This window comes from Triticum aestivum, chromosome 6D, assembly GCF_018294505.1.
Source record: "Triticum aestivum cultivar Chinese Spring chromosome 6D, IWGSC CS RefSeq v2.1, whole genome shotgun sequence".
Classification (NCBI taxonomy): Eukaryota; Viridiplantae; Streptophyta; class Magnoliopsida; order Poales; family Poaceae; genus Triticum; species Triticum aestivum.
This window is the reverse complement of record NC_057811.1, coordinates 348,887,994-348,908,804: the sequence shown is the minus strand read 5'-3', so window position 1 is coordinate 348,908,804 and position 20,811 is coordinate 348,887,994. Positions and strand designations below refer to the sequence as shown.

At 50.5% G+C, this 20,811-nt stretch overlaps 3 protein-coding genes across 3 annotated transcripts; 2 read left to right on the top strand and 1 right to left on the bottom strand.

The window, feature by feature from the left end:
• Nucleotides 1–1,307: 1,307 nt before the first annotated feature.
• LOC123141627 (uncharacterized) lies at nt 1,308–2,270 on the top strand. Its single transcript, XM_044560720.1, has one exon. It carries the CDS (start codon nt 1,511–1,513, stop codon nt 1,901–1,903), a length of 393 nt encoding a protein of 130 aa, XP_044416655.1. The 5' UTR covers nt 1,308–1,510; the 3' UTR covers nt 1,904–2,270.
• Nucleotides 2,271–6,908: 4,638 nt separating this feature from the next.
• LOC123141626 (uncharacterized) lies at nt 6,909–8,893 on the top strand. The gene is made up of 3 exons (XM_044560719.1): nt 6,909–7,097; nt 8,114–8,278; nt 8,366–8,893. The coding sequence occupies exons 2-3, from the start codon at nt 8,173–8,175 to the stop codon at nt 8,506–8,508; spliced, it is 249 nt and encodes an 82-aa protein (XP_044416654.1). The 5' UTR covers nt 6,909–7,097; nt 8,114–8,172; the 3' UTR covers nt 8,509–8,893.
• A 1,274-nt stretch (nt 8,894–10,167) lies between these two features.
• Nucleotides 10,168–11,433, bottom strand: LOC123141624 (uncharacterized). The gene is made up of 3 exons (XM_044560718.1): nt 11,075–11,433; nt 10,677–10,805; nt 10,168–10,500 (listed from the first exon to the last, which is right to left on the bottom strand). Exons 1-3 carry the CDS (start codon nt 11,267–11,269, stop codon nt 10,468–10,470), a joined length of 357 nt encoding a protein of 118 aa, XP_044416653.1. The 5' UTR covers nt 11,270–11,433; the 3' UTR covers nt 10,168–10,467.
• Between the last annotated feature and the right edge of the window lie 9,378 nt (nt 11,434–20,811).

The window sequence follows — 20,811 nt, the reverse complement described above, 5'->3', positions numbered from 1 at the left end:
TTGGCGTGCTACGGACAACGGATCTAGTCTAGCCAAGCTGTAGACGGATCGCGCCATGCGTGCGTCCGATTCCGCTGGTTTTCGATCGGACCTGCCTTCATCATGATCGTCGCGGGCGGGTTCCGCGTTACTGTTGCGGTTTGCGGTCAATCATGGAGGTTGGCTCACCGTCCATCGATCCGCGTCGATGTGGTATAGATGTACGTAGGTGATGATTGCGCCTAATCATGGCACGTAGGAATAGGATTAATCCAAGCTAACAACCAATGTCAAACCAAACAATCACATTGATTAACGAACAGGAGCTGATAGCTGCCAGGTTCAATTGCGGCCACGTACATGAGGCGTAGGCCTGTTTTTTCAGGAGAGGCCGGCCGATCCGATGCCCGTTGCTAACTAACTGACGGTTATGAGTGGTAGTTAGCTTGAAATGCCTAGATGATGTTATATTCAGATCGAGTTCCAGAAAATCATATGTATCAGCGTCTTTTACGACCGTCCGCTCGACTGTTTCCGTCAGCACAGCCAGGTCACCATGCGAGAGGATTCAGTTCCGAACCACCTGAAAGGGACACCAATGGCAATGCCGCAAAGACTGCGATCGAGCATTGCAGAGTCGAGCCTCCTGCACTTCAAAACCATGCACAGATGCACTGCTAACTCGCACCTCCAAACTCCGTGATATGCGATCATACATCCCTACACTACACAGGTACTCCTACATGCACGTACTACCACAGGATCACCATCGAACTTATCCGGATAGGCGATAGCAAGAGGGAACATGGGAGGTCAGTGTTGTGGCCAAGGGTGTCCATGTCAAACTGCGCCATCGTAACCAGAACGTACACGACCGTAGGCTCCACGGGTCGCCGAGTTGGGGTCTCCATCGCCTTGTGATAACACGTTACTTGCAAGGGCCTCCCCCCATGGATCGTCCCAATGACTGCGAGAGGGACGGCCATGTGAGGCACCCATTTCTCTATTCAACTGCCATGGCAATAAGTCTCGGTCCCATGATTGTTTAGAGTCTTAAAAAAGCTAGAGCATCTGTTTACCATTCTGTAAATCTATTAACAGCAGCATTGATCCATGTTAGTAAGTACCTGTTTAATTAATTGATTTTCAGAGAAGAAAGGCTTGGGACAGACACACACTCATCACAGGTGGCGAGGGAGCCAGGGCCCCCATGGGCGCTGGCCCACCGGTCAGGGACCTGAGGTGGTGTGTTTGGAGACAGTTGGGGCTGCGCGGCTCACCAAAAGGCAAGGCCCCTAATGCGCCCCAACCAGTATATAAGCATGTTAGCATGTCACATTACTCGACAGCCCGCACATTCACTTTGCCATTGCTTTAGCCTTTGTGCTGTAGCTTGCAAGGAACGTCGGAGGAGGACGGACTGAGCGCTACTACTGCTTGCCCGGCCGGCGGACAGACACCGCACCAGTGCCCGCTCGTTTGCTTGCGGGCGGCGTCGGCGGCGGCCACCGATCGCATCGCGGCGAGATCGATGGCGACAAGGTGCTTCTTCCCCAGGGACGCGGTGGCCGAACGGCACCAGTCCAAGGCGGCCGCGGAGGCGCTCGAGCAGCTGCACCACGGGGGGCGCGTCCTGTCCCGGGAGGAGGTGGGCGGCGCGGTGCGCGTCAAGATCGTGGTCAGCAAGCGTGAGCTCAAGAAGATGGTGGCCGCCCTCGGCACCGGCGGCGAGGTGGCGGCCGCTGCGGCGTCTGCGGAACGCCGCAGCCGCCAGCGCGCGGCGGGCGGCGGCACCGACGCCGAGCAGAGGCTGCAGTCGCTCCGGCGGCGCAGCATGCGCAGGGCGGCCGAGGAGACGAGGCGGATGCAGGCGAGCGGGGAGTGGGAGCCCGGCCTCCAGAGCATCCCCGAGGAGGTCTACTGAGTTACCGCTAGTGGTCTAGTAGATGGCGCCGTCGGTGATGGTTAATCACTTTACTAATTATAAGGTTGGGTTTTGATCACCTCCTGCTAAATGCTACTCGTAGATGTATGTGTACAGTGCTCTTGATTTGTTCCTGTTCCTTGACTATGAGGGTTAAACTTCTGCTGGTTAATCCTCCTCCTCCATCAGCTTGTGCGATTTTTTCCGGTTAAATTTTGGGGATTGTGTGAAACAGATGAAAAATGAGAGGTGATCTGACTACAATGCAAGAGCTGCATTCATCTGAAATACTTTCACTATCTGCTATGTGTGGAAAAGTTCAGGAGTAAAAACAAGTGCTGCCGCTGTCAAGTTAAACTGTTGTAAACTGTGAGTTCGTGGCTGGACTGTGCTACTTTGGCTGCCTTTTTAGCCTTTTTAGCTGTTGTGTTCTTTCGCCTTTCTGGAACATAATCAAAAAGTATTAACGAGTCGTTAGGAGTTGAGCAAAGCAGAAGCGGTGCCGAGATTCCATCGCACATGGCCAGATGTGTGTGTCACATTAAAGAAACCATCTTCCCTTGTTGTTTCTGCTATCCACTAGTTGCAGGCGGCTTTTGCCATGCTGTGGCTGCTGTTGCCGCTGCGGAGGGTCATTTTCTCCTCCTTGTTTATGTATTTTTCGCGCACAAAATAGGGCGATCACGACCTGTTTCTTTTTCTGAATTTCGCGCCCAGAGCAAAATGGAGCATATTTTGTCAAGCAGCTTAGTGTAAATCCATACTTTCTTGCTCCAAAACCAAAATTGAGGTGTAGTATTTTCGCTTCGCAGCATGCTACCGATCGTGACTGAGACCATTGGAACGGGTGTTAAGGCTTTAATCTTTCTTGTATGAAATTAACCTGACACTCAGCATCTTATCTCTGCAAAGCAACAAACATTAACATACCTGCTGCCCGCCAGTGCCTAGTACGCCAAACGCCCCCATGGCCAGTCTAGAATCCAAACGAACACATGTGAGCAGAGCAGAGCCGCAGGCCCGTGAGTCTCGCCGGCACACGGGGGCGTGTCCCATCCTCAGCTCACTGACCCCACGACAAACACCGTACTGTCAAATTTCCCCCCAGATGAAACGAAATATCAACAGCCGTCAAGTCCATTCCCATGTCCAAGCCGCTGATTAAACCAACCTGATTTGATTTTATTAGTACCGTTCGGCCGCATCAGGAAACCAGGGTTCAGAGACGCAGGCGGGCTACACGAACACGAAGATGAACCACCGGCAGGCGAATAGCAATAATTCGGCAATTATGCCCCGCTTTTCTTTCCTGTACGGGGCATTGACATATCAGCTCCGACGTAATAATTCATGGCGTCGCTGATCGCTCCCCCTCCTCCTTCCTTCCTCCTCCTACCCCTGCTAACTACTCAACCATTGCTTCGGCTTCACGCAGGCGCAGGCGATGCGTGGACTTGGGCTGACAAGGCGACAACCGGACGCGGCATCGACCAGCAGGCAGGCAGATCTCCCCTGCTTCGAGTCTCGACGTCGTTGCCGTGACAAAATTTCTGTTCTGACCTATATGGCAAACTTAAGCATGAATTGACCCTGTTTCTGAAATATTTTTGAATCTGACCCTTTTTGGTCACGCCAACGTCCATGGCGTCTGGGTTGCATGGGAGACGTCACGGTGCCTGGCGTTTGGCCCTGACCCACACTCGTCCGGTTGGTGCTAACATGGCAAAGACGAAACGCCATTGATCTTGGCGTTTGGTCACCATCTATACGCATGCATGTACACGAATGCTTCCTCGCTTGGTTGTTCATCTGTTCCTGGTGTGCATGCAATGCATGCATGTCTGGCTCTGTATGTGCAACGCGGGTGCTTTCTTTCCCTTTTCTCCTATAACACCTAAGGACATGTTTAACAGTAATCAGCATTTTTTTTCCGCATTTGTCCACGAAAAAGCGCGAGCATCAGTCCGCGGACACGGATACGAGAGGACGACATCCAACCTAGCCGCGTACATCCAGCCAACAATTCAAACCAACCTCAAGAAATTCGATCAAATCGGACGGATTTCATTCAAGTTCAGATATCATTTACATAAAAAGGTCGATATTTCGACCGTTTAACTAAAAAAATAGAAAAAACATAAACCCTATGCCGGGCGACCACCTCGTATTCGTGGCCGCCACGCCCTGCCGCACCGCCGTCTCCGTCGGCGCCATCGTCGTGGTCCCTCCAGCGGAGGTACGACACCGGAGGGCCGCGACTACCTGCTGCTCGCGGGGGAGCCGCTCCGCCTCCTGCTGCGTCGTGCGGGGTGCCGCTGCGACCACTACCGACGTGGCCTTCGGAGCCCTAGCGGCGGCCTTGCCGCGACCGGCGTTGGCAGAGCAGTCGCTAAGCGATCACTCCTCGTTGATCTTGGCGAACTCGCCGTCAAGGCCTAGCGGCCGTCTCCGCGGTGGTCACAGAGCGGTCGAGCGCCCACGCGGTGGCGGGGTTTGGGTCGTTGCGGTCCCAGTTCGGCGGCCACGTCGCCCTTGGCGAACACGGAGCGGCGACTGGCATTGTGCTGGTCATACCTCTCCTGTTGTCGAGCCGCGCGCTTCGCCTTAGACATGACGTCCCTTGAGACCGAGGCACCGCTGCGGTAGTGGAGGAGGCGGCCCCGCGCCTTCTTGATCGCGGGCGGCACCTCCTCCTTGACGGTGAGGCAGTGGCGGCGCGGCGGCGAGAACGTCGCGTCAATGCGACCGTACCGGCTGCGTGGCGGGGACACAGGCTCGTCCTTTACGTGGTGTCTGATCTAGACGCCACGGTGGTGCGGGGGCGTGGCCGGCTCCTCCTTCACGCGGCGTTCGATCTGGTTCAATAGCCGCGGCGAGGGCCAAGCGAAGGGGCGGTCCGCTTCAATGCGTCACATCAGCCAGAGTTGATTCCTCGGGAACTTGTGTCCGCATTGAAGCGGCGGCTGCCGAGAGGTAGCGTCGGTCAACGCTATCCTCCCTCCCTTCGATCACATTTCTGCATCAGTGTCGGCTGTTGCATGCTCTGCGGCGTCATGAATGCGGCACCACTGCCACTTCAGCCCGCTGCATCACGACGCGCACATAGGAGTAGAATGACAAAGGAGAGAAGTGGAAAGGACCGAGCATAGAATTATAGAGTGAGGAGATGGAGTGCAAGAATTTATAGGCATGTTCTTTTGAGTTTTAAAGTTCCAATCGACGTTGTACTGGTGTGGTGCATCGGACGAGGACAAAGAATGAAGAAACCGATTAATTGTTGTATGCATATGTGCGGGTTGAGAAATACAAAGGACCAAACGCCTACGGCTACGGCGTTTCGACCAGACGCCAAGATCAATGGCGTTTCGTCTTTGCCCATGTCAGCGCCAACCGGACGAGTATGGGTCAGGGCCAAACGCCGGGCACCGTGACGTCTCCCATGCAATCCAGACGCCATGAATGTTGGCGTGACCAAAAAAGGTCAGATTCAAAAATATTTCAGAAGCAGGGTCAATTCGTGCTTAAGTTTGCTGTAAAGGTCAGAACAGAAATTTTGTCCTCGTTGCCGCAGGCCCAGTTGAACGCATCGGTTTCTGCGGCACACGCGTACGTCTAGGGGGTGGAAAGATCTCTGCTTTCTCGAGAGCGGAAGCGAGATCGATGGTGGGGTGGAACATTTGGGAGTTGCAGACCAAGGGGGCACGTAAGGTTTACTCGCGTTGACATATCTCCCCGAGGTCTCGTCACGGGTTACTTACGAGTGACCTGACGGACTGCTCCTTCAAGGGTACTTCAACGAACCTACGTTCCTAGGCTGGCAGTTTACTCCATGTAGGTCAACAACGTTATTATACGGATACGTTATTCCTGATCTAATCTAGCAACAAGATGCGTGTAATGTATATAGGCCGCTGTTGGGTGCAGAAGTACGGAGCACTCCTTGCCGCAAGTGGCGGATCCAGAGCGGAAACGACAGAAATGCACTGTGTTTTACGATGTTCAAGCAGTTCCTCTTCAAAACGCAAAGTATTCATGCTGCTATACTTGAGTTGCATTTTTTTTTTAGACAACTTGAGTTGCATTTTTTTTAGACAAACTTGAGTTGCATTTGGTATTACTGCGAATTGGATGTCTCTTTTTAATCTATGTCATCGACTGCCTAACCATCTCTTTCCAGCTTCGTTGCTACTACATTCGTCTCAAAATACAAGGTGTTTTCAGGTAACCTTTCAATTCAGATTTTTTTTGAGAATGTTTTTCTTGGGGGACTTGGAGAAATGTTTCAATTCAGATGATCTAAACCTGGTCTTATGGGCCTATACTGCAGTTCGGTTCGGCCCATCTCTCTACTCATCATGTGCAGAGAACAGTAGTAAAACATGGCCCGGCTTACTCTGTTAATAGCTTCATATCTAAATATTTGGGCGAGCTACAAGTGATCAATAACAGGCAACCACCGATGGCCCCTCCGACCAGCGCTAGACCAACGAGATGGCTCGCCCCGCCATCAGGTGACGCGAAGTTCAACGTCGATGCGGCGGTAACCAATTATGATGGGGCAGTCGGGGTCATTTGCAAAGATGACAGAGATATATTTATGGGAGCGTCGACTCTTTCTTTTAGATATATTGTGGATCCCCCGACTTTGGAATCCCTAGCCAACAGAGAAGCGCTCGCATTGGCAGATGATCTCTATTTGAGGCGCATCCAAGTTGCTTCGGACTGCAAAACGGTGGTGCAGGACATACATAAGGGGAATTTGGCAAGCTATGGAGCAGTTATTCATGAAATAGTTGAACATTCTTTAGCTTTTGATTTTTTTAATTTCAGTCATGAGTTTAGGAGCTCAAATTTTGAAGCTCACAACTTAGCGAAGCATGCTTCATCTCTCGGTGGTGGCCGCCATGTTTGGTTAGGACATCCCAGAAATTTACCATCCGTCCTTGTAAACATTATGACGAATTAATAAAAGCTTCGTGAGGTTGCCTAAAAAAACATGGCCGGCTTGGTACCCTTAAAAAAAAACATGGCCCGGCTTGGATTTGGAGCAGCGCGGCTGGACGTGTAGGTGCGGTCGACTTCCCGACGCCGGCCACCGCGGATCCGCCGTCGCTCGATCCGACCTCCTCTCTGGTTCTTCGCCCCAGGGAGCAGCGGTGCCCTCTCAAGCGACCAGGCGGTGTCCTCCATCGAGGTGCTTCCCTCCATCCTCTCTCCATTTTCTCCTGTCCCCTCTCTGTATGCTGCTACCGACAGAGCCGCCCCCCTCTCCAGCCCGGCAATCGACGGCGACTCCGGCGGCGGCGGCTGCCGGCAGCGAGGCAGCCCTCCTTAATACCCCCCCCCCCCCCCCCCTGACTTGTCCTTTTTAACCGTTCGTGTTGATTCCCAATAGTATAACTAATTCGTACTTTAATTGCTCATGGACCTTGATTTCCATTTGTAAACTTATTGTTCTCTGGAAATTCTGCGTCTGCCTGGGCATTGCGATGGCCAGACGTTTGAGTGACCTGTATGGACTTTGGATTGTCTAGAGGCTGGTGGGAGTTCCTTTTGGAGTGACACGAGCAGTTATCAGTTGTTCATTGATATAACCCATCTGTATGTGTGAGCACTAGGTGTTGGTTGAAATGCCCCAGACGAGTTGCTTTCCGAGTAGCCGACTCATACTCATTTCTGGGCCGTATAGGTAAATCTGTGATCATGGTTGTTGAACAAGCAAAAATAAGACCGTGACAGTACGATGGAAATGTGTTGTCCAGATAGGCTATTGAGTATCGAGCACTATGGTAATCTGTCAATAACATAATGATATTCCCCCGAGTGTAGCCTGTGCATTTTTACTCTTTGCTGCGTGTCGAGTTGGACATGGTGCACAAGTTTGAGTGGCTGATCATTATCAGCTGATTTTCATTCCTGAAGAGCATAGGCACTCTGGGTGTTATTCTTGAGAACATCAAAATGTATTGTCAATGCATAATTGCCATTCTAGAAGGGGTGTCTGGTGATGCAATTTATTATATTTCCGATGTAGAAGCAGTAGCATATCCGTGTATACAGTATACTTGTTCAATTTTATTGGTGAATATTTTAAACTTTTCTTAGGATTTATCTGACACAAATGACTAATTGTACATCAGGCAAGCGCCCAAATACCTTTATAAGTACTATAACTTGCTGCTCATATATCCATTCTTGTTGAATATTCAGTGTGACAGGAGGATCCAAATGGAATGATCACTGCTTTCTATTAAGTAAGGTGTTCTCCGATGGCTCAATTCATGGATTTACGGGCTTTCATTTTGCGTGCGCGTGTCCTCAAATTTTATAGGCAGGCACTGCGTATGACTCGCCGAGCCCCTGAACATGCTCGTGGTCTGTCATTTTTAAACCTTGCTCTTTTATCTGCTGTGTGCTGTTATCTTTGAAATTTGCTAATTATGTTTGCCGTTCTTTGTCCAGATGAGTTGAGGCAGACAGTACGGGCGGAGATTGAAAAAAATCGCAGTTGTGATGATAAGCAAAAGATTAAGTTTTTAATTAGTGAAGGACTACAGAGATTGAAGGGCCTTGATGAGATGCTTGACATGACAGGAAACGGATAATTTGAGCTGTATCATGGGGACTGTTTCAATATGCAGTTATCTCCCTTGAATTCATCGAAACAATTGTTTGATGTGGTTCAGTTTTCACAGCAGCAGAAGCTGAAAAGTAGGTGTGCTGGACTTTTCGTGCAAAATCTGTGCAACCTTTTATTTGAGAACGCAGATCAGGTTAGATGGGCAGCGATAGAGAGTGGACTTGTGGAGAGTTAGGGCACAAGGTCCAGATTACATTTCTTGTAAAACACTGGGATTGAACCTGCACTTTTCCACTTTATCGCAACTACCCTTTCGTATTTGTAATTTAATAGTCTGATGAGTGTTTTCTGTGTGTGGTGTATTTATGTTCATTCGATTGAAATCAGATTCCAGAGAGGTTGTATGGTTGTATGCTGGTGTGGCCTGGCCTCCTCGTGCCCTTCAGTTATGTCATTGCTTAGAATCATTTGTAGTAGGCTCTAGCTTTTGAATCATCATATTTACAAGCCTACTGCAAACGCGAAGTATTTCCATATTCAGAAATATTGTAATTGGTTTGCCTGTGAAACCTGCTTATCGAGGGATGCAATGCTGGGAATCTTCTGCAACTATGGCAGTTGGTTTTGTTGTTCTTTGTACCATTATCAGACTGGGAAATTCTAGCTTCTACTGCATATATTGTATCATACATGCATAAATTACTGTGTTTGGCATCATGTAAAATTTGCAGCATTTTGCTGTTAGAGGATACAACAAAATCCGGAAATTATTTATTTTAATTGGATTCCTTGCATAGTGCTGAATGACTAGCTGCATAAGTGAGATTTCTCTAGAGATATTAGTTCACATACTTTGGATCTTTGTTGAGTTATACCTTAGAACTGCAAAAAAAGTATAGTACATGTTATATTAATGTTTTGCTCTATCTTTGTGTTCTGCCTTTCTGCTAATTCCACATTTACCTTCTTTATTTTGTTTTATGTACTAGGCCTGAAATGAAGCCTCCTTTTTTTTTTGTTTTATTGTACTTCGTTCAGCTTGAAGGGTAATCCTGGATGAGTCAAATATTTCCTTGGGGTTATCGCATAAGCACTTTTTCCTCTGATTGGTAACAAGTTCATGATGCTCTTGTGCCATTCATTCTTCTAATTTCTTTTGGCAGTGTTTCTGGTTAGCTTCTGTGTGCTACTGTTCTCTCAGACATTCCTGTATGGCCAAGAACTCAAAATTACTACTCCCTCCATTCCAAAATAAGTGTCGTGGTTTTAGTTCAAATTTGAACTAAATTTGAACTAAAACCACGACACGTGTTTTGTTACGTAGGGAGTATGTTTTATATTGCAAATGGTGCATTGTCATTTTGTTTTTGTCGGTGGCTATTTGCTTGATTTCACATACTATCACAAACCCCATGAGTTCAGTAATTTGTTGCAGAGTATATCATGATTTGGGGCTCTGAACTTCAAGCACGCATACCTGCACGCCTATCCTGCATATAATGGGTGTGATCGAAGGGGAGTGATTCAAATAAATCACGACTCATATATGTTAGAACTTCCATTCTACTGGTAATGGATATTTTGAGTGTCCACTATCACGAGCAGAATATGCATTCAATTAGCTTGTGATGATGCTTTGGGGGCCAACAAGTTCTTGTAGTCTAAGCAACATAAAAGAGCTTCGTTAAAATTCACTGCATTCCCAAACATGCTACTCCTAAATGATAAGGCTGTTCCATGCTCGACTCAAGAAGTACCCTTTTCATCAAACTTATTATCTGACTCAAATTCATATTGAGACACATAAGGAAAATGCATCCCTATGCTTCACATTATCCTTGGTGTCAGCATCTAGAAGATCCCAAAAGCAGTCAAGTTCATCTGGTAAAGTGCTGGCGGGGAGCACCTTGAATGCATCTTCTGTGGAGTATATCTGGTGTTATCCTTCCAACTCCTGTTATCATCAATGGATGCTACTGCTGGTTCATTTAGATATGCACAACTGCTTTTCCTCCACCTGCACTTTCAAAATTTCAGAAGTTAGTATGCACTTCCAAAGTTTCAGTTTTGCATCCATTTCTTTTCGAACCATGCAGGAGAGTCAGACATTGTTAAGGTGTGCGCACCATATCACGATCACCAGTAGAGCGAAGAAAGAAAAATAGCGCGTAACATCAGGAGATGGGAGCCTACCAATCCTTGAGTGCCAATTTGTATCTCGATGTTCCTGGCGATCTCTCCCTCCTCCATCATCTCGGCTGTCTCTGTTTTCTCGCCTATAATCCCGTTTATCCTTTGTTCAAAAAGCATGTATTCTTCTTGCTGCTCTTAACACAGTTTGGCCGATCCAAATTAGTTATACAAACACAAATGGCAAAGGTATCAAAATGACGCTGTCATACAATATTCTTTCCATGTATACTTGTATAATACTCCAGTCTCATACTGAGGTTTAAAGAGGTTATGCAGTTTTTATTTTTGCGATTAAAAGAGGTATGCAATTAAGTATAAACCAGGTAGTGAATGAAATGGGATCATCAAATTATTACACAGATTATTCTTGACCGATGACAAGGTAAAAGTATACTTGCCTTGAGAGTCTTGAGTTTGATCCTTGCAGCCTCCTTCTCGTCATCGAGCCGGCGTTCCTCTTCCTCCAGCTTCTTTCTGCTCCAGAAACGGTCGATCTCCGCCCGGGTGATGCTCTGGACCGGGCCTGCCATCTTTCCCCGACGAACACAAGGACCATGAGGCTGACACAGGGGCGCACTGCTCGCCATCTTCATTGCCGCGCACCCTTGATCGTCTTCTCCCTCTCTACAGAGTTGAGTTCAGCTCAGCAAGCTTATGAGGAGAGTGACATGTCAGGTGCCTATCCACTCTTCTCAACCATCTGTCTCTCGGGCTTCTGTTCAGGAAGAGTGCACGCACTCTGCTGACATGGACCGCCCTCTAGCAAGCACCAACCACTGTATGTGTACGATCCAACTTCCGTCTCCTAGTTAGTGGAAGAGACCTTTACGGTACATCAGCTCAATATAGACCATTTATTTCTATAGTTCGACGGTCCAGATGATACAATACTACTCTAGATTTTCGGTAGTATATTAACTAAACAAACGCGCACGGTGGATCTGAGTTCTTGAAGGGCAGCTTCGAAGGGCTCAAGGGATACGCTGTGGGCCGGATGACCAAAAGTCGTCGCGGCAGGCTCTACATCGACGATGCGGACTGGGGCCCCGACGCCCGGCTCAATTGAGTACGGGTACCGGGTCCCCTTTGGCGGAATTCATGTCTTCATTGGCAAGATTGGTGAGCCGGGCCCCGAGCCGGATCTCTGCGCCGATCTCATCGAAACGGCTCAGCGTGCACGACCCGCCCGGGCCCGGCCTGCCTTAAAGCATGCTTTTGTGGGGTGTATCCATGGAGGACTCACCGATCGATCTGGATCCGGTGATGAGACGGCCGCCGGCTCCGACGGCGAGTCGGCCACCGATGAATCAAACTCGCTGTACCAACTTCAAGATGGCAGGCTCATGGGTTGTTCCGACGGCGACAGTATTCCGGACCTCTTTGAGCCGCCAAGTCAGGTTGGAGTTTTTATGGCTGGTGCGCAGCCTGTTCAGAACCCCGCTGCTGGATCGGGAAACCCGGTGCCTTCTCCGGCTCAGGTGCTGATGGATCTCACGGACAAGATGACGGCCCTGTTAACCGCCACGGTTGACCCGGCGAATCAAGCTCAGCATGATGCGGAGGTGGCACAGTTAAAATCGGATTTGATAAAAGCCAAAGAGGATCTTGCAGCGGAAGGGATCAGGCTGGCTGCGGAGCGGGCGGCTCTCGACGCCCGGACTCAGCTGATTCAGGCGCAGTCCTTTCAACTCACGATGGATCAGAACGCGGCCAACGAGGTCATGAGAAGGAGGCATCAGAAGGCCCAGTCTCGACTCCCGCCGGTTTACGATCCACGCAATCTCTTCAACACGCCGGGTGCAGGGTCTAGTAACCCGCCAGGGGTCATTGCGCCCGGGTCTGGACCCCTTATTCAGCCACGAGTGATGGGGCCTCCCCAGGTGCCCCCTGCCCCGCCTCAGTATGTGCCAATACCCCCGGGTCATTATGATAACCCGCTGGAGAACATGGTAGCTGCGGCAGCACGGCTGGCGGCTCTCCTCGTTGACGGCGACTCTCCGGCGGCCATCGAAACCCGCCGGGTCAGGGAACTCCTGCAGACGGCACTAGCGCAGCAAGAGGCGTACTCCTACAGCCGCGACAGGATCCACTCGACCCCTCGTCCAGGCCAGAGCCCGAGTTACAGCCGGCACATGGTCTCCGCAACCGGTTCAAGTAATGTCCGACGCCATGACCCGCCCCCTGGCCATGGCCCGGCTCATAATGGAGCCTTCTACGCAACAGACCAAGCGCGGCAAGAGGCGGAGCAGGCGCCTCAATTGACGGCTTATCAGACCCCCCCGGCTTATCCGACGACGTCCGTTGACGTGGGTATTTCTACCAGGACCGGGGGTGTCCCTTGTTTGGTACCAGCCATCCGTAATGAACGTCTGCCTAAGGACTTCAAGGGCCCTAGGAAGGTGCCTAACTATACAGCGGACTTACAGCCTGCAGCCTGGATTGAGAGTTATGAGATGGATATGGAATTGCTGGAGGTCAGTGAGGCGGCCATGGCCAAATATTTCACCATGATGTTAGATGGAACTGCCCGCACGTGGTTGAAAGGGTTACCGCCGAACTCCATTGGGTCTTGGGCTGAGCTGAAATCCCGGTTCATTCAAAACTTCAAAGATACCTGCAGGCAATCTATGTCAATTGTGGATTTGACTAACTGTAAGCAGCAGGAGGGTGAGTCCACGACCCATTGGGTTCGCCGGGTCAAGGAGATCATACATTCATCAGATAAGATGGATGCCGGCTCTGCAGTCTTAATGTTGGAACAGAACTGTCGCTTTGTGCCCCTTAAGATGAAGCTCGGGCGGCTCAAGCGCGACTGCACCGATATGGGTACCCTAATGGCGGCTCTTGTCAAGTACGCCGATTCCGATGGTACCAAGGATCCCCCTTCAGACGATGAAAGGGCAGGGAAGGGAAAGAAGAATGGCAACGGCAAGGGTCCTCAGTTTAACCCGGGGAATCAAGGAGGAGGCAAGCGTAAGGCCGATGGCAGCCTAGAGTTTGTAGCCAACGCCAACTCCCAAGGTAATAACCAGCGACGCAAGGGGAGGCCCCCTCCCCGAGGCGGCGGGTCAGGTCCAACACTGGAGCAGCTGTTAAATGAACCTTGTCCAAGGCATGACGCTAGAGAGAAGCCAGCGACTCATCTGTGGAAGGATTGCGCGATCATGAAGGCCTTTAAGAGTTACAATGGCCCGGGCGGCGGCTCAGGCGCCGGCGGCTTTCATGGCCCGGGCGGCGGCTCAAATTCCGGTCCTCAGAACGGTCAAGGGGGCTTTAATCAACAGTCTGGTCAGGGTCATCAACAGCAGCAGGGGGGTTATCAGACCAACCCAAAGCAGCTTAGCGGTGGACAGTATCATGTGTTCACCACTAATTTGTGCAAACGAGACGAGAAGCTTCACAAGAGGGCTGTTAATGCTGTTGAGCCGGCGGTTCCACGCTACTTGCGGTGGTCTGAGCAGCCTATAGTGTGGAGTAGGGAGGATCACCCTCCCCGGGTGGATAACCCGGGCCACTTGGCCTTAGTGGTAGCTCCTTAGGTGGGAGGTTATAAGTTCACAAAGGTACTCATGGACGGAGGTAGCAGCATCAACATCCTCTATTATGAGACTTTTCGCCGTATGGGGCTGGTTGATAAGAACCTCAGCCAGTCAAACACTATCTTCCATGGTGTGGTACCTGGTAAGTCAGCTTATCCAGTCGGCAAGATCGAACTAGAAGTGGCTTTTGGTGATGAGAACAACTACAGGGTGGAGAAATTGACCTTTGAGGTGGTCAAGATAAGAAGTCCATACCATGCTATATTTGGACGGCCGGCTTATGCCAAGTTTATGGCACGACCGTGTTACGTGTACTTACAGCTCAAGATGCCGGGTCACAATGGGACCATCACGGTTCACGGCAGCCGAAAAGTGGCTCTCGAGTGTGAGGAAGGTGATGCAGCTTATGTAGAGTCTGTTTGTGCAACAGAGGAGTTGAAGTTTTACAAAGACAATGTTGACCCAACAGACATGACTTCTTTAAAGAAGCCGACTACGGAGGCTGAGCCGGCGATGAAATTTAAGTCGGCTGATGAAACTAAGCTTGTTGATTTTGTTCCAGGGGATTCATCTCAGCAGTTTAGCATCAGTGCCAATCTGGATCCAAAATAGGAAAGCGCGCTCGTCGAGTTCATCCGTGAAAATAGGGACATCTTCGCATGGAAGCCTTCTGACATGCCAGGTGTACCTAGAGAACTCGCTGAGCATACTCTCAATATTGATCCGAAGTTTAAGCCAGTTAGACAATTCCTTCGACGGTTTAATGAGGAGAGGCGGAAAGCCATTGGTGAGGAAGTGGCCCGGCTCTTGGCGGCCGGGTTTATTGTTGAAGTTTTTCACCCAGAATGGTTGGCTAACCCGGTGCTTGTGCTCAAGAAGAACGGCACCTAGCGGATGTGTGTGGAGTACACGGATTTGAACAAGGCGTGTCCGGCTGATCCTTTTGCTCTCCCCCGTATTGATCAAATCATTGATGCTACGGCAGGTTGTGCACGCTTAAGTTTCTTGGATGCTTATTCCGGGTATCATCAGATTAAGATGGCAGTTAAGGACCAGGAGAAGACGGCATTCATCACTCCCTTTGGAGCCTTCTGCTATGTTTCTATGCCCTTTGGACTCAAGTGTGCACAGGCGACTTACCAGCATTGTGTACAGAATTGTCTTCATAAGCAGATCGGGCGCAATGTTCACGCTTACGTAGACGATATTGTGGTTAAATCCGTCAAGGAGGAAACCCTGATAGATGACTTGAGGGAAACCTTCGATAATCTCCGGGTCTACAAGATGATGCTTAACCCGGCCAAGTGTGTTTTTGGTGTTCCTGCAGGCAAACTATTGGGCTTCTTGGTTTCTGATAGAGGCATTGAGGCTAACCCGGAGAAGATCAAGGCTATCACCTCCCTAGCTAAGCCGGCATGTATAAATGACGTTCAGCGTTTGGCGGGTCGCATCGCTGCTTTAAGCCGGTTTATAAGCCGTTTGGGTGAGAAGGCTATGCCCCTATATCAGTTGATGAAGAAAACTGATAACTTTGTCTGGAATGATGCAGCTAATACCGCTTTTGAGGATTTGAAAAAGCAACTGGCAGAGCCCCCCGTCCTTGCTGCTCCGGTTGATAAGGAGCCCTTGCTACTGTATGTGGCGGCAAACGCACGAGCCGTCAGCGTGGCTATTGTGGTGGAGCGCAAGGAGGCGGGTAAGGAGCATCCGGTTCAGCGGCCGGTTTATTATGTCAGCGAGGTGCTCATTGAGTCCAAGCAGCGGTACCCGCATTGGCAGAAGCTCGTATATGGTGTGTTCATGGCGAGCCGGAAGCTCAAGCATTATTTTCAGGGTCATCCCATCACTGTGGTCAGTTCTGCCCCTCTTGGTGATATTATCCAGAACAGAGAGGCTACAGGGAGAATTGCTAAGTGGGCTATAGAACTTGGACCTCATGGCCTCAAATATGTGCCACGCACTGCTGTTAAATCTCAGGCTTTGGTGGATTTCATCAATGATTGGACGGAGTCTCAAGTGCCTGAGCAAAAGCCGGATAACACTTATTGGACTATCCACTTCGATGGGTCCAGACAGTTGGAGGGCTCGGGGGCTGGTGTTGTATTGGCTTCCCCTAAAGGTGACAAGTTCCATTATGTGCTACGGTTGATGTTTCCTTGCACTAACAATGCGGCTGAATACGAGGCTTTGCTCCACGGTCTTCGGGTGGCTAAGGAGATGAGCTTAAGCCGGGTAAGGTGCTTTGGTGACTCAGACTTGGTGGCTCAACAAGTATCAGGCACCTGGGATTCTAAGGATCCTCTCATGGCGGCTTATCGCCGCGAGGTTGATGCCATTGCTGGGCACTTTCAGGGATACCAAGTGGAGCACATTGATCGCAGGAAGAACGAGGCGGCTGATGCTTTAAGCCGGCTAGGCTCCCAGCGAAAACCGGTGCCGCCTAACACTTTCTTGGATGTCCTGTATAACCCTTCGGTTCGGTTGCCTACAGAGGAGGACTTGGCTATCCCTGACCCGGAGGCACGACTGGTGGCGGCTCTTCATGTCATACCAGACTGGACAATGCCATATCTGGCTTATATAACCCGGGGAGAGTTGCCTGAGGATGAAACTCTGGCCAGGCAAATAACCCGGCGGGCTAAGTCAATGATTGTTATCGATGGCGAGTTGCATCATCGCAGTGTTTCAGGGGCATTTCAGCGTTGTATCTCCCCTGAGGAAGGTCAAGAGATCTTGCGCGAGATCCATGAAGGGGATTGTGGCCATCATGCCGGTTCAAAATCTCTTGTGGCCAAGGCTTTCCGTCATGGTTTTTATTGGCTGACGGCTCACGCTGATGCAGAGGACTTGGTCAGTAAATGTGATGGTTGCCAAAGGTTCTCACGACGGGCTCATGTGCCGGCTCAGGAGTTGAGGATGATCCCAATCACTTGGCCCTTTGCGGTCTGGGGGCTTGATATGGTTGGGCCCTTTAAACGGTCCAAGGATAAGAAGACCCACCTCTTGGTGGCAGTTGACAAATTCACGAAGTGGGTGGAGGCTGAGCCAGTTAGCAAGTGCGATGCAGCCACGGCGGTTCAATTTATGAAAAAGGTGATTTTCCGCTTCGGCTTTCCGCACAGCATCATAACTGACAATGGCACCAATCTATCCAAGGGCGCTATGGAAGAGTTTTGTCAACGAGAGCATATCCGACTTGATGTTTCCTCAGTGGCTCATCCCCAATCCAATGGTCAAGCTGAGAGAGCTAACCAGGAGATTCTGAAGGGCATCAAGCCCCGGCTTTTGGTCCCTTTGCAACGGACGCCGGGTTGTTGGGTGGAGGAGTTGCCTTCCGTCTTATGGAGCATCAACACTACTCCTAACAGGTCTACAGGCTTCACGCCTTTCTTCATGGTTTATGGAGCAGAAGCAGTCCTCCCCAGTGACATCCGTCACGATTCACCTCGCGTGGCGGCTTATGTTGAGACGGATAATGAACAGGCGCGTCAAGATGCTCTGGATTTGTTGGACGAACAGCGTGATGTGGCAGCAGCCCGTTCAGCGATTTACCAACAAGACCTGCGCCGTTATCATAGCCGCCGGGTCAAATCCCGGGTCTTCCAGGAAGGCGACCTTGTGCTCCGGCTCATCCAGGATCAAACAGATGCACACAAGTTATCCCCACCTTGGGAAGGGCCCTTTGTGGTCAGCAAGAACTTGCACAACGGGTCATATTACCTCATTGATATTCGGGAGCATAAAGATTCGCGTAAATCTGAGGAGGAGACCCGTCGGCCGTGGAATATAGCTCAGCTTCGGCCTTACTACACTTGAGCTACCGGCTCTCGTGGTGTACATATTTATCTCAGACATGTATATATTATGATAAGTAATAAAGCAGGACCTCTGTCCTTTTTTCTCCTCCAAATATGCGTGTGTTGCTTTTTTACATGCTGACTTAAAGGAGGATCCGGCTTATGATCGTATTCGAATCTAGCCGTAAGCAGTAAGGTCACTTGGGGGCTTCCTGTTCAAACATGGGTCGTATTCGAACCAAAGAGAACATAGCTGTCGATACCCACTTGATTGGCAAAGTGCCGAGCTCATTGGGAGTTACCTTTGGTCATATTTGACTCATAGTTTAACCCCTCTGAGAACCGACGTGGATCGTATTCGAATCAGCGTCGTTAAACAATTTTAAGAATCACTTGGGGGCTTCCTGTTCAAACATGGGTCGTATTCGAACCAAAGAGAACATAGCTGTCGGTACCCTTTTGATTGGCATCGCCACACCCACTGGGGGCTATACGATCGTATCTGAATCTTAGCTTAACCCCTTGGGGCCGGGTCTTTGGTCGTATTTGAACCGGAAGCCCCTAAGTTCTTCTGCTTTTTCACAAATTTATTTTGAGGTATGCATGGCCGGGTCTCAATTGCCGGCTTAACTTTGGTTTACAGTGTTAGTTGCACGTCATGGGTGTCATTAAAGCAAGTAAATCAGAGTTAAGGTATCAACCTTACTGCCCGGGTTATTTAAACCGAAAGATGCACACAGGTTGTTCAATGTGTTATTTTGGCTCTGTTCAGAGTATAATTAAGGACCAGTCTTTTTTGATTCATCTTCCGGGTTATTTATCTCAAACACCTGATTCTCAGGGCGGTAAGCCGCCTCGAGACTTGTGATTTACCTTTTTTAGGCGGATACTTCAAGGTACCTTTTGAGGTTGAGAAGAACAAAGGGATGATTATGACCCGGAAAAACATCAAAGAGATAAATTCAAAGGACTTTCGCATTTAAAAACGTGCACGATGGCACGGCAGAGATAAACTGTTGCACCTACTCTATTACAATAATTCTTCAAGTCTAAAAGATGGAACAATGTTTGATAAGCCGCCCGCTAACTTATGACGCCTGCTGAGTCGAAGTCCCCGGCTCATTCCTGTCTTCTCCTCCGGCTGATCCCAAGACCTCGAAGGTTGATGATTTCCAGTTGATGCCGCTGAGAGCTTCGAACTGGGCTTCTTCGTCAATTAACCCGGCCGGGTCAATCTCCGGGGCGAAGGTGTGCTGACGAGCCGGAGGGATCAGATTGAGGGCTTCATAGCGAGGGGTTGGAATCCTCTGATTCTCCGCATCATAACCCGGCTGGTACTTGGTTAAGTCGGTGTCGTTCCCGATGAGGGTGGCCACCGGGCGTACAGCCTTCACACATGCCGCGAAGTCCTTCTGGTCGAAAGCTGAGCCGTCTTCCTTCAGGCTTGGGTAACCCAGGGCGATGGCTGCCGGGTCTAGCTCCGGCAGGAGTGCTTTCGCCCGGCTCAGCGCGGCAATTGCTCCGGCTCTTGCGGAGGCTCGGCGTAGCTCCTGGATCCGCTGCGGCAGAACAGCGAGCCGACGCAGAACTTCGGCCAGATGGGTTGGCACCTCGTTGGATAGGGCCACCACAGCTAAGGCGCGCTGTGACCCGGTGTAGAGTTGTTCCACCAGGGTGTACACGGCCTTTAACTTGGTGACCACGCTCTGGTTGACGTTGGCACTCCTGGGACCTGTTTAACAAGATCAGATAAGCCGGTGACAAGGATGAATCATGACATATACAGACTTGATGAAAGCCGGTGAGGCGACTTACCAAAGATGGCGGTTACCATTTGGGAAACCTGGCGCTTTAGGCCGGAGAGCTCGGCGGTTTTCTCAGAGAGCGCTTTCTCCGCCTGTTCCGCCCGGGTCATCAGTGCGGCCTTCTCCTCAGCCCAGGCCTTCCGCTCAGCGTCAAACTCGGTCTTTAGCTTCTCTTGAGCGGCGATGCTGGAGACAAACTTGGCGTTTGCCTTCTGGGTCTCCATCTCCTGTGTCTTCAGCCGGCTCTTAAGATCCGCAAGGTCCGCCTCTAGTTTCTTGCCAACAGCCTGCATGTGTTTCCGGGTTAAGTAACAGTTGTTACATAAGTCCCAAGCGCTTTCCAAGCAAAGGCACTTGGCACTTGGGGGCTAATGCATATTGAACGTATCTATCTACGTACTACTGGCTCAGTTGCGTAAGCCGGAACTTAAAGTCTACAACATATTCAAGTATAAGTCATCGACTTGGGGGCTAGCATGGCAAAGGTAACTATGCAGAAAAGTAAGAAGACAGCAGAAGGGTACCTCGGACTTTTGCTGGATCTGGTTGACCATGGCAACCTCGGCGTCCCGGCTCTTGTGGACTTGGTTGATGTAGCCAGAACGAGCTCTCCAATGCTCAAGTCGGCGTAGCCGGAGAGGTCCAGGTTCACCCGGTGGGGCTGCAGTAACTCCCCCTTCGCGGAACATTTGGCCAACGCGGTCGGTCTCCCCGGCTCAACGAATTCCGTCCGGGTGATTACCACGTCCGGGTCGTCTGCTGGTGGAGCTGAGCCGGAGGCCTCCGGGTTAGCCGAAGCTTCGGTCGTTGTCTTGGTAGTCGGGGCACGGGCCTCAGGCGCCGTGTCCATTGGAGTGGTGGCTTCGGGGGCGGAGGCAGCTGGCGGCTCTTGAGCCGTCGCCTCCGGCTCAGGCAAGTCTGGCACTCCGGCTGACCTGGTCTTCTTTGCTCTTTTGGTGAGCTTTGCCTGGGCACTGAAAAGGCAGAAGTGTTA

Bases quoted from the DNA above. Each gene is read 5' to 3' on its own strand.
- LOC123141627 (XM_044560720.1), top strand. From the start codon at position 1,511: ATGGCGACAAGGTGCTTCTTCCCCAGGGACGCGGTGGCCGAACGGCAC.
- LOC123141624 (XM_044560718.1), bottom strand. From the start codon at position 11,269: ATGAAGATGGCGAGCAGTGCGCCCCTGTGTCAGCCTCATGGTCCTTGT. The intron at 10,806-11,074 runs GCAAGTATACTT...TGTTAAGAGCAG, and splicing joins TCAAACTCAAGACTCTCAAG to CAAGAAGAATACATGCTTTT. The intron at 10,501-10,676 runs GTAGGCTCCCAT...TTGAAAGTGCAG, and splicing joins AAATTGGCACTCAAGGATTG to GTGGAGGAAAAGCAGTTGTG.
- LOC123141626 (XM_044560719.1), top strand. From the start codon at position 8,173: ATGGCTCAATTCATGGATTTACGGGCTTTCATTTTGCGTGCGCGTGTC. The intron at 8,279-8,365 runs GTCTGTCATTTT...TTCTTTGTCCAG, and splicing joins AGCCCCTGAACATGCTCGTG to ATGAGTTGAGGCAGACAGTA.